The sequence below is a fragment of the Acomys russatus genome, chromosome 15 (assembly GCF_903995435.1).
Source record: "Acomys russatus chromosome 15, mAcoRus1.1, whole genome shotgun sequence".
NCBI classification, from domain to species: domain Eukaryota; kingdom Metazoa; phylum Chordata; class Mammalia; order Rodentia; family Muridae; genus Acomys; species Acomys russatus.
The window spans coordinates 53,984,985-53,997,839 of record NC_067151.1 but is presented as its reverse complement, the minus strand read 5'-3'; the positions used below and the strand labels follow the sequence as shown (position 1 = coordinate 53,997,839).

Here is a 12,855-nt window from a genome sequence, read left to right as displayed (position 1 = left end):
AGCTAAAGAGGCCCTCACTATAGACGAGCCAGATGCTGCTGCCCATTCCTGGACTTTTAGCCTTCCAAAATACTTACCAAATAAGCCTTTAAAGATAAATCTTCTATTCCAGTGTATTTTCTTATAGTAATATATATCTAATGAATACATGTGGGCAATGATTATTTTTTATTTTTATGTATTATTAAACAAACGGCCAGATAATTTTGGGAGCTTGACGTATTCGGAGAGCTGAAAATGGTTCCCTACTGTTTTGGTTCGTGAAGGAATGACATTAGCATCGGTCCCCAGTGTCTATGTGTTGTTCTTGGTCACATCCATGTTTGATTATATGAAGATACCACATCAGTTATGGATGAAATGTGAGCGGGTCCTCACAGCATCTCTTGCTGTAGCTCTGGGAGGAACTTGAAACACCCTTGGCTGAATTGCAGTGCACAGAGAATTGTAGTCCACTCCTTTTAGCTAGAGAAACAAACTGTGTGGTTGAATGTGTTTACAGACTTCTTATTTTGCTCCTGACAGTAAATGGAAGTTAAGATGAAAACGCAGACCACCAAAATAGAAAAGCACTAATGCTTCCATCGAATACATGACATGTTTGTGATTTGAAATTTATTGTTCTCAAAGGCTCATCTCTTCAAGTTAGATTAAATCAAAAGATTGCTAGTCTATGAGTAGTTTTTTTTGACACACTTGCCACTTCTATTTATATTTGATAATGGGGTCATACGATGTAATACTAGAAATGATTTCCTTCTGTGTCTACCCCTGTGGGTTTTTTTTCTGGATACTGTAACTTTCCAGCTGGAACCCTGGCTTCTCATTGCTTCTCACATGCTTCACTGTACAGAATTTCAGTCATGGATCCCCTTTCAGCAAAGAACTCCAACCCTCTGAGTGCCGTGAAAAAAAAATACATTGAGCAAAACACAGTTGATTTAGACATTTTGAATATAAAAATAGTTGTTCTGCCAGCATTTTCCCATAAATTCCCAATTGTAAGCTGAGTACAGTTGAAAGTTTACATTTCTAGGATTGAAAGAGGTTGCAAAAAAATATTCGCTTCTCTGCTTGAGATTAATATTAGGTACACATGTTGGGTTGATGCTCTTCTTCAACTGTCCTTTAGCCATAGGGATGTTGAGTTTTCATGTGAGGTACATTCAAAGAAGGCTGAAAGTGAGTCAAATGATTGTTATAGTGGCCAGCCAACCAGGAAGAAGGAACGGGGGAAGCAGGCTGTTAGACTAAAGATGTGCTCATGTGCTTTGTGCTCTGGCCCCAAGCAAAGAACTAATTACTTGTGGGAGAAGGAATGGCTGCCCTTATTTACATTATTGTTCTAATATTACATTTCCTAGTATGGTTAATTCTATTGTGTTGCTAGTCCCCCCTTTTTTTTTTGGTCTTTAAATATTAGAATTTTATTAATTCTACAAGAGCATCTATGAGTAACCAAGGCAATTGTCTGTTTTAATGACAGCAAGTTTTGAACTCAGGTTTGGGGAAAACAATGTGAGAAGTGAGAACACCATCCAAATTTCAAATAATCTCTGAAGAAAGGAGTAAAATTTAAAAGCATTTAAAGATGAATATCCACATCTAAACTTCAGTTTGAATCTCCTTCAAATGCAACGTGCAATTTTAATTACAGGTTTTATCAAATAATTCCATTAATGTAAAAGTAACCTAAATTGAATTTCTAGTATATAATGATCATTTTTGCACTAAGGGAATATTAGCTGTTTCAATCAAAGTCTAAAGTCTTTTCAGTGTTTGGGTAAGCAATTTAATATTAAATTAGGTTATGTTAATATTACTTTATTGGTGTTGGTGAGCCCATAGTACACTTAGAAGTGTAAGTTAAACTCTAAATTTTCTAATTTAAACTATATACTTCTCCTCAATGTTAATCAATAAATTAATATCAATATTCAGTTTGTGTTGCAAGAAAGGGACGGTAGAGTCCAATCCTTTTAAAACTGAGACATATAGGACTAGAAGTGGCCTCTGTGTATCTACAAGCTTTCTCTCCATGGACCCCAGTATGCTGTCATGACCTGCTGTGGAGCTGCTAATCTAATCATAGTTAATTAGAGTGCCGTTGTAGCGTACCTATAATTAGGAGAGAATTAGTATTTCAAATATAAACTACTATTTTTAGCATTTCAATTTTGATAATTTCCCCTCATTAAAATAGGGCAGATCTTAGTTCTATAATTTTGTCTAGAAAATGATTTTTGACAGAACCTATGTTTGCTATGTTCCCACAGCAGGTCAGAATTTAGAGCAGAGAGTGGCTTTCCCTGTGAGGCTGCCACAGGCCTGGTAGTGCACAAAGGATGATAATTGACTTTTATAAGGGGAGTGAGAGTTTCCTCCTGCCCCGAGTCCTTCTCACTGAAATCAGTCAGTTTCGTCCAGTTGTCACCCCTGAGAAGACAAAGCACACTTCATCAATGACCAAGTGGTATATGTTAGTGCTGTTAGTGTCAGGAAGAGAAAAAAAAACCCAGACCATTGTCAAAGTAAAGGTTGCCCATTTTTTAATGTAAAGAGTCTGATTGTTCTCATTTGTAAAGAGCAATAACCCTCTGAGCTTAGTACATTAAACTACAGTGTTGTTACCCAACATCATAGACATTTTTCAGTTTAGAGACTGTACAAATAATAGACACATACATTGCAATTATTCCTCACTAGAATGAAAGGATTAGTCTGAAACTTTCCTGTTTTCTGTGTATATGTGTTTATGCTTGGTTCTGTGCCTATGTTTGTGTGTCTGTGTCTGTGAGTATGTGCATTTCACAGTTCCATAATCATAGTTACCAGAGTGTTACAATAATTGAGATTAGCGTTAAGGCCAGAATAATTTGTCACTGTGTTTATGACATTAAATTCACTTTGTTTATATTCACATATGTTTTTGTCTGGGTTGGGAAGTATGTGCCTTTAATTGCAGCTATTTGAGAAAAGGAAGGAGAAGGGTCACACACTTGAGGTCTATCTGGGTTACAGAGTGATTTCAAAACCAGCACAGGAAACCTAGGGAGATCTGGATTCAAAATAAAAGTGCACAATAGAGTTACCTGCTAGGACTGCAACTCCAAAGCAGAAGCTGACTCTTGCCTAGCACAAGCAAGGTCCTGGGTTCCATGCCTGATCCACAATAAAATACGCAAATATGGCCACAAATGAAAGTGTTCTAGTTATTACAGGTTTATTTACAAAATAATAAGTGCTGCTTCAACAATGCTACAATTTTTATGTTTGCTGCTTGCATGGAGCAAAGAGACAGCATATTTTCAGGATACCTACGACACACAGAATAGAGATTTCTTTAGTTTGTTAACCCTTCTTTTTTCTGTTACTTTTAGTACAGCCAGTTATTTGTGCTAGGCTTACCAAGATCACCAGTGTGTGAGTGCAGGAAGAAATATGTATCTGTAGATTTGGAGATTACATATGTACAGCTATCAAATGTTTTGGAAATTGGGAATAGTCATACATTCCTATATTTGTAGGATGTTAGTCATACCGGAAGAGGTTCTTTAAAAGCCCCTCACAAATGCTTCAATATGTAAATAGTTTCTAGAGTGGTAGGGATTATAAATGCTGACTGTGAATCCAAAGCAATAGGTAGCACAGTGGACACGGTGAAGACATTCATATTTATTACAGAGTTCTCTGTCTTCTCGTTGTGTGGACTGATGACAGCAGGGCAGTCTGCTCTGCTGCCAACTCCTACATTCCTGTTCCTTCTCTAGATGACACAGGGCATTGTGAAGTTATTTCCTCCTGGTTTGGCAGCCTTCCTTTCGCTGACATTTTAATTTTCTCACCATCACACAGAGCATCTGAGGAAGAATTTTAGTCGTCTGAAAGCTTTAAGGATATAATCAGCCTGGGACTAGCTGCATCTGGTGCCTTTTCCAGCTCAATCTGGAAAGAGCAGTGCAGAAAAGTTCAGCATTTTAGGAAGCTTTTACATGGGTTTCTTTAAATGTGGTTGTCCTGTTTAGGGGCAATGAAACTCATACAGTGGCAATTCCTCAAATTTTTTTTTTAGGAAAAGAACACTAAAGACAGAAACAGGAAGCTATCCTGAGTCATGTGACTCCAGTGGTCCCAGTGCTGGGAAGTGTCTATATATATTTTTTCCTGATTTACGATTATTGAGTAAACCTGTAGTTTTTCTCAGCATAAATGGGTTATTTTGGTCCCACAGGTATTTTCCAGAAATGTCACTGGCTCTGACTGCCCAGCTTGGTCATTTACAAACTACCACAGAAGCCAAGTTACTCTGCAGTCTGACCTCAGGAGGATTTTCCTTTCAGATTGTACATAAGAAGCATTGGTTTTCATATCAGCAAATGCTGAGGACAACCTCACAGCAAAATTTATAAGACTAAAATAGTTTGAGAATACTCTCATTTTAAAATGCTTAGAAATAAGCTGGGCATGCGCACACTCGAGCACACACACACACACACACACACACACACACACCTCCATAATTCCCTGTACTCGGGGAGGCAGAGGCAGGTGGATCACTATGAGTTCAAGGCCACCCTGGCATACAAAGTGAGTCCAGGACAGTCAAGATTATACATAGAAATCCTGTCTCAAGAAAAAACAAAGCTTAAATATTCTAGTTATGTTCTTTAGAAAGAAAAACAATACCACAAAACAATATACAATACTATATATAATTTGTATTTTGATGTATTTTTATCACCTTGTTTTAGTAAAAGAATCACATCTGTCTGTTCTACTAGTCATTTTCACTCTAGTTGCCATGACGATAATCATCATGTCGGAGGACTCTGGGCAGAGGGAAAATAGAAGTGTGCCCTCATGCCACTTATCAGAATAAAATCAAAATTAAATATAAACACCGTTGCTAATATTTAGAAAATTTTCAGTTATAGTTTTAGTGTTTGAAACAAGATATGGTACTGAAATAATTTATCATCTACATTTCTGTGAAGTTTTGTTCTGAGTAGTACTAAGTGTTCACCTAAAACGTATTATCTTACTGGTGGCTGCTCATTTTAATAGAATAATACAAACTTTGAAAATAAATGGAGATTGAAGAAATCAAGCAATATCATAAAACTAAGTTTTTGAAGATCAGATAGTTTAGTCTTTTTAAGTAAGCTTGGTTGTTTAAGGAATAAGACATTTTTAGGTCTAGATAGATGTTATAAGTAGATAGAGATGAGATATGATAGATATTGATTTACAATGTTTTAGTCTCACCAAGATAGGAAAGATGTTTTCTGCAAGATTGCCAAATACAATTATTCAAAACACCATGAACGTAACATTTATATAATTCCTGATTGTTTCATGGTTCTTCTTGCTATATGTAGTTTATTTTATTTGTGTGTAATAATATAAATGTGTATGTCAAAAAGCCCAAAATTATAGACAGTCATACATTTTAAGCTTATCAAAATGAAATGCATTGACCATAAAAGGAATTTTACACTTATATTTTAATATGGCTAGCATATTATAAAAGCATGCATGTAAAATTATCTTTCCTCAACAAGTGCTGTGTGAAACCATTATCCTATATAATTTTAATCCAAATGAATTTTTGGTTATTTAATTTTGGTTTTCTGAAAACAGTGTTATTACTGTTCACCCCAGGCTGGTCTTGAACTTTCCAATCACCTAATGCTTTTGGGGGACAGCCCCTCTAGATAAAAAACTCATTACATTTAACTTCAGATACTTTTCTTTTATACACACACACACACACACACACACACACACACACACACATGCACGCACACTGATGCGCACTTAATTTATATGTTCACATTACATGCCAATCTTAGGCCCCTCCCTCAACCCTCTTCCATCTATCCCCCTTCCCTTCTCCTCAGAAAAGGTGAACACTCCCCACACACACACACACACACACACACATACATAACAACCTACCCCAGCACATCAGGACTGAGCAAATCATCATGCACTGAGGCCCTTTGGGGGAAGTGTTCAAAAAGCAGGCAAAAGAGTCCATGTCATAGACAGCACCCACTCAGCTTCAACTTACCCCATGAATATCAAACTGATCATCAGTTACATACATATAAGGAGGCCTTGGTTCAGTCCACACATGCTCTTTCATGGGTATTTCTGTCTCTGTAAGCCCCCATGGGTCTAAGGTTAGTTGACTTTGTTGGTCTTCTTGTGGTCTTTCTGTTCTCTCGGGGTCTTTCTGTTCTTTCTACCTCACATTCATCCACAGGACTTCCCAAGCTCCACTTATTTCCCAATGTGAGTCTCAGCATCTGATGTGAGCAGCTGCTGGGTGGGCCCTCTCAGAGGACAGTTATGCTGGTTCCTGTCTGTAAACATAGGAGAATATCATTAGTGGTGTCAGAGATTGGCTCTCTCGCATGGGGTGGGTCTTAAGTTAGGCCGTGCATTGGTTGTACATTCACTCGGTCTCTGCTCTGTCTTTAGGCAGCGCAAATTTGGGTCAATGTTTTTGTATATGGATCTGTGTTCCCCTCCCACCACTCTAAGTACTACCTTTCTAGAAGGTGGCTTCCTCAGTCTTCTGACCCCCTGCTACTCAGAGGCTCATCTGAAGTCATCGTTAGATTCTCCCTGGAGCCTACTCTATCACAAGTTTCCAACTTGTCTCAGAAATGGCCCTGCCCTTGGTTTCCCTTCTCTCTTCAAGCCCTCTCCCTAATCTCTGGACATCTGACTCCTCTCCACACTCTCTCCTACCCAGTTCCCTCTCTTCATCCACTTCCACTATCCTATCTTCCCATCTGAGTGAGATTCAAGAAGAGCCTACTTTGCCCGCCCCTCCCCCCCCCACCTTGTTCCTTAGCTTCTTTGGGTCTGGGAATTGTAGTATGGTTATTCTGTAATTTATGCCTAGTATCCGCTTATAAGTGAGTAGACAGCATTTGCGCCATTATGACTCTAGGTTATCTCACTCAGGATGATCCTTTCCAGTTTTAGCCATTTGCTTGAAAATTTCAAGAATTCCTTGTTTTTAATAGCTGAGTAGTATTCTATTCTGTAAATATACCATGATTTTTTCATCCATTCTTCAGTTGAGCGACATCTAGGCTGTTCCCAGTTTCTGGCTTTCATAAATAAAACTGCTATGAACATAGTTGAGCAAATGTCCTTGCTGTATGGTGGCACATCTTTTGAGTGGTATAGCTGGGTCTTGAGGTAGCACTATTTCCAATTTTCTGAGAAAGCACCAAATTGATTGTACAAGTACCAAATTGGTTGTACAAGTTTGCACTCCCATCAGCAATGGAGGAGTATTCCCCTTGCTCCATATCCTGACCAGCATGCGCTGACACTTGAGATTTTGATCTTAGCCTTTCTGATAGCTGTAAAATGAAAACTCAGAGTGTTCTGATTTGCATTTCCTTAATGACTAGGGATGGTTATTATTTCTTTATGTGCTTCTCGGCTATTAGAGATTCCTATGTTGAGAATTCTTGGTTTAGCTCTATACTCCATTTTTAAATTTGATTGTTTGATTAATTTCTTGAGTTCTTTATATATTTTGGATATTATGCCTCTGTTGGATGTAGAGTTGATGAAGATCTTTTCCCAATCTGTAGGCTGTCGTTTTATCACATTAACAGTACCCTTTGCGGCACTTACTTCACCAGGCCCTTGGCATCTCTGTACATTTACTTCTTTGGTCAGTTAGATCTTTGCCCTTACTTTCCCCAGAAATTCACACTCTTCTGTCTTTCTCACCTGCTGTCAGATAGCCCCACCAGGCCCGCAGCAGCTTATTATGCTATAGAAGTAAAAAACTACTCACTCTAGGATCAGGTGACATGTACCTACAAGCCATGGCATCAGCTTGGCATTTTGCTGAATGGCTATATATATATATGATATTGCTAATATATTGTTAATAAGATACTTATTTTTAATAATAATTTAATTACAAAATAACAGATGTAAAGTCTTGGAATGTATAAGGGTCATTCAAAGCTATTAAGTCATATCAACTCTGTATCAGTCATTTTAAGAGTAACCAAATTGACATGTGCTTATATTTATGCTATGTATGAAAACACTTGAATCTTTTTTCAATAAATGTTTTTAGTCTTTGAAAAAAACAGTGCCCTTTGCCTTACAGAAACTTTTCATTTTCATGAGATCCCACTAATTAATTGTTGATCTTAGAGTCTGGGATGTTGTGTTCTGCTCAGGAAATTATCTCCTGTGCCAATGAGTTCAAGGATTGTTCCTACTTCTCTTCTTATAGATTCAGTATATGGGATATTAAGTTGAGGTCTTTGATGCACTTGGACTTGAGTTTTGTGTAGGGTGATAAATATAGATCTATTTACATTTCTCTACACGTAGATAAACAGTTAGACAAGTACCACTTATTCAAGATGCTATCTTTTGTTTTTCCATTTTGGCTTCTTTGTCAAAAATCAAGTGTCCATAAATGTGTGGGTTTTATTTCTGGGTCTTCAATTCAATTTCATTGCATTGGTCCAGCATTCTGTTTCTATGTCAACTACTTTTCTTTACTAGAAATTCACTCTTGACATGACAAAAAGAAAGAAAGTGGAATTAAGCCAAATAATTTAGGTTAAAGACAATGCTTAAGAATAATGCATCCTTGATCATTTTGCTAGAAAAAACATAAATTGGTATGTTTAAAAGTTTATCCCCTCTTTCTTCTTTCCACCATCTTGGTGTCTGTGGAGACTTGCTGGGAACAGGATTTCCAAAACACAAATATGTCTAGAAGGCTGTGATGCAAGTTCATTTTTCCTGGCTACAAGTGAGGTCTCCAGAACCAAAGAAAGCACACAGCTCTTCTTAAAATTGAAGGTGCTCTGCCTAGAAAGAAACTGTTCTATTAGGCAAGAGATGTGTTTATGTGTATAAAACGAAAACCAACACAGTGACTCCTGGAGGCAATCTAAACAGAGCCAGAGTGATGTGGGGAAGAGTAACTCGGGACCATGGAAACAGTGGCATGGTTTGTACCAAATGCTGAAGCAAGCTTCATAGGAAGGCCACTGGACATAGAATTCATCTGATGCTGTGCCCTTCCAGGATTTAAATAAATAAAAGTAGATTTGTAAAGAAATGAAAAACTTTATCCCAAAATACAGATGTACTCTGTAGGTCAGGGTGGTAGAGTGATGACAGTAGGCAAGAAAAAGAAGCTGCAGTCTCAGTGATTTTATTTCTGTTTGCTTTCTGAATTCAGAAACCTTTGTGCTTTTACATTTCCTGTATTCCAAATGCCCTTATACATTCACTGAAGAGTTGGTGCAGATAGCTCAGTTGGGAATTACTTGCAAAGCAAGCACAAGGATCTGTATTCTAATCTTTAGCTCCCATAAAAGAAGCCAGGAGTGGTGGAGGAAGAAACAGGAGGGTCCTGAAGCCAGGTGGCTAGCCACTGTGGAGGACTCTGTGAGCTCCAGGTTCAGTAAGAAACCTTATCTCAAAAACTAAGGTAGAGAACGATAGAGGAAGAGACCTGAGGTCAGTCTCTGATCTCCAATGTGTAGTGTGCCAGGGCACTACAGCACACTCATGCAGACAGACATCGTCTCACGAGACTAGGTCCTCTTCAGTTTTTTCTTCTTCTTCTAAAACTACAACTTGAAAACATTTTCTCTAATTTGGAAGACCCCCAAAACTGAAGCAGTCCCCTGCAGTCTATGAAAGGGACAAGTTGAGATATTTGTTAAGTGAGCTTGGATATATGCGTGTGTGTGTGTGTGTGTGTGTGTGTGTATAATAATCAAGTGCATACACACACACACACGGTGCCATGAATTTGAAAAATTTTAAGTAGTGCAGACATGAAAGATTGGAAAGAAAAAGTAAATGAGAAATAATGTAATTGTATTATAATCTCAAATTTTTTAAATTAAAAAAGGTAAGAAATCAAACCAAAAAGGACTAATTTAATTTAGGAGAGCTTCTAAATCTAGATGAAGAAGTATCAGACACACAGACTTTCCCAAGACTGCAGACACACAGACACTCTGTTGACTAGGGTGATGGGACAGCAACCAAGTTATTCGGTTGAGACTTTGTGTCACTAAGTGTATTTTCTATAGCCCTTTTAGTGCCTTTAAACCTAGGAAATAATGTATTCATATCTTGGAAAATAATCTTCAAGCTAGTAAGAAATAGAAGGTTGTAAGAATGAAATAGAAACTTCTGTTGTTAATACTTGGGCTTTCACAAATTTATAAAATCCACATTTACAAAATTTGGTATTTTATACTTTAATTTGGAATACTTGACAAATTCAATGGATAATCTGATAAGATATTTGTGTAATTTTATTTTGAACCACTTTTCATCAGCTCACTATTTGTTCACAAATGTTTAAACATCACATTTTTGTTCGAACTCACATTAGAAAAGATTTGGAGTTGAATGAGTCTGTCAATGTTACTAAAATCAAATACAGTGAAATATTCCAACAGAGGCTAGCAAAAAGACAGGAAGAAGAAATGAAAAACAGGTCAATCAGTTTCCAACAACAGACAAAGATTTTTGGTTTTCTTTGCCAAATCCCCAGCTATTCAATGAGTTTGCATTTTTAAAGGAGCCTAATCTTTACAAGATGCTATAGAAGTCATTACATTAATATTTCTAATTGAGTTCCCAGAGGAGCATTCTTGCAGCTGCGTGCCATAGCAGAGAGATAGCCTGGCTAACAGAGAGTGCTTCTAGATGTGTGGTCTCAAGAAGGGATATAGTCAGTAGGAGAAGTGTGCCTGCATGCTTTATAACAATTATTAGCTAATAGAATCGGTAACTGAGGGAAGAACGTTAAGCATTTTAAGGGAGGGCGCCTCGTCCTTCCCATTCCATAGAGCACTGAGCAGCGACAGCAACAAGCATATATCTTTAACAGGCCCAGTGAGGTAGTGACAACTAGAGTGATTTGCCTTGGAGACAGACTACTCTTAATCTGATTGCACTTGACATGAGGTTTTCACCAATCTGAAAACTGTCCGTGCATGAAGCTGCTTGGAATCCCTGGATGGCATCCTTACCAAGTCTGTAGGTCTGCCTTACACTAATTTGTGACCAATTGGCAATGCTTCTGCCAATTTAAGGACATAATTTGAGATAACAAGACCCTCCAAAAATCTCATGACAGTTAAAAATAAGATTATTATTTCAATTTTGCATTCTATGACTTCTATTAATACATTGGAATAAGAAAATGGATTGTTCAAAGCTACCCTACTACAGGGGATTAAAGTCATTTGTGAGAACTGTGCAAAAAATATGTAGATGTAAAATGGTTTGACCTTTCAATCCGTATGCTGTTGGTTTTATCTTAGTGTGGAAAGTATTAAAGATCTCCTTTTAAAGTCTGCCTTTGTCATAAAGTAAGCTAATTTTTATGACACATATTCATTCAATAATACTATTTCTCTTCTTCATCTGTTATTGAAAAGAATAGCTTAATCTTGAGACAGACTTCTTTGATGTTAAAATATTCAAAAGAATAATTACTATTTGTTTAAGGGATATTTTAATTTTTTAAATGTTATTATTCAAGAAATTTATCAGATAATTTTCATGTTGGTCAAGGTTCACTAGAGGAAAACACAAACAGAATTAAAATACATCACAATGCAATTAGTAAGATAGGCTTATTTTTATAATCTGGTTATTGCAGCCATAGCTATTTTGAGTGAAAATGGCCCCATTGGCTCATGTGTTAGGACACTATGTCTTCAGCTTTCAGGGACATTAGCTTCTGGCTGGGGTATAATGTAGTTACAGCAAGACTGTGGTTCCTTTTGGAATGGAAAATGGTGTCTACATTTGGGGGCCAGGTTCTAGTGTCCTGGAAAATGACAGCTGAAGTGGTTTGAAGGATGGTTAGAGGTCTGTCAGGTAGACCAGTTTGTGAAGAATTAGGAGAGGTGGCTTTGTTGGGGGAGGGCATGCCACTGCAGGCCGACTTTGAGGTTTCAAAAGCCCACACCATTCCCAGTTCGTTGTCACTGTCTCCTCCACTTCTTGATCAAGATATAAGCTCAGCCACTGCTCAAGCGCCATGCTTCACTGATGTGGCCAGCGACTTATCTCTTCTTTGATTCCAGAGCCAGTGAAGTTGACAACCAAGATTAACTCCCACAATATCTGAAAGAGATTGCCAGTGTCATTCCCTATGTTTCTAACCTAGGGTTCTACCGAAGGATCTTAGTGCTTTGAGGGTCTAGGTAGGCACCTAGACTCCTGTTCCACCTCTAATTAAAACTAGAATATTTTCTATTGAGAAAACAAAATCATCCTTTTGATGTTCTCTTTAATGAGTCCTGTGTGTATTGTAGCATATTTTCTCTCCATTCATTCATTCACTCATTCACTCTGGGCCCTGACTATATCAGTAGCGCACAGTGATTTCATTGACAAAGTGAAATGTTTGAAGTCTTCACAAATGCAAAGGAAATTCATTCTCCATATAAGAGCGACATGGTAAAAGATGAAGGTTTCTCTGTATCCGGGACACCACCTGTTAGCACTGGAACATCCTGCCTCCCTTCTGTTGAGCCTGAATCTTCCAAGGGCTAACTCTTAATCTTCTCTGTCCCCTTCACTTTCTCTGCAGAGATCCAAAATAGCAGTGTTTGATAAAATGTGGACTTACATGAGGAGTGCAGAGCCCTCTGTGTTTGTGAGGACTACGGCTGAAGGAGTAGCCAGAGTCAGGAAATCCAAAGGGAAGTACGCCTATCTGCTGGAGTCCACGATGAACGAGTACATAGAGCAGAGGAAGCCCTGCGACACCATGAAAGTGGGCGGCAACCTGGACTCCAAGGGCTA

The 12,855-nt window shown here is 38.0% G+C and overlaps 1 protein-coding gene across 4 annotated transcripts in view; it reads left to right on the top strand.

Annotated features, from left to right (window-relative positions):
- Positions 1 to 12,855, top strand: part of Gria2 (glutamate ionotropic receptor AMPA type subunit 2) — a 116,746-nt gene that overhangs the window by 99,561 nt on the left and 4,330 nt on the right. For all 4 annotated transcript variants that reach the window (XM_051157339.1, XM_051157335.1, XM_051157337.1 and 1 more), the window contains exon 13: positions 12,641 to 12,855. This exon is cut by the window's right edge and continues 33 nt beyond it. In XM_051157339.1, the coding sequence (XP_051013296.1) occupies positions 12,641 to 12,855 (215 nt within the window). The remainder of the gene's footprint in view (positions 1 to 12,640) is intronic.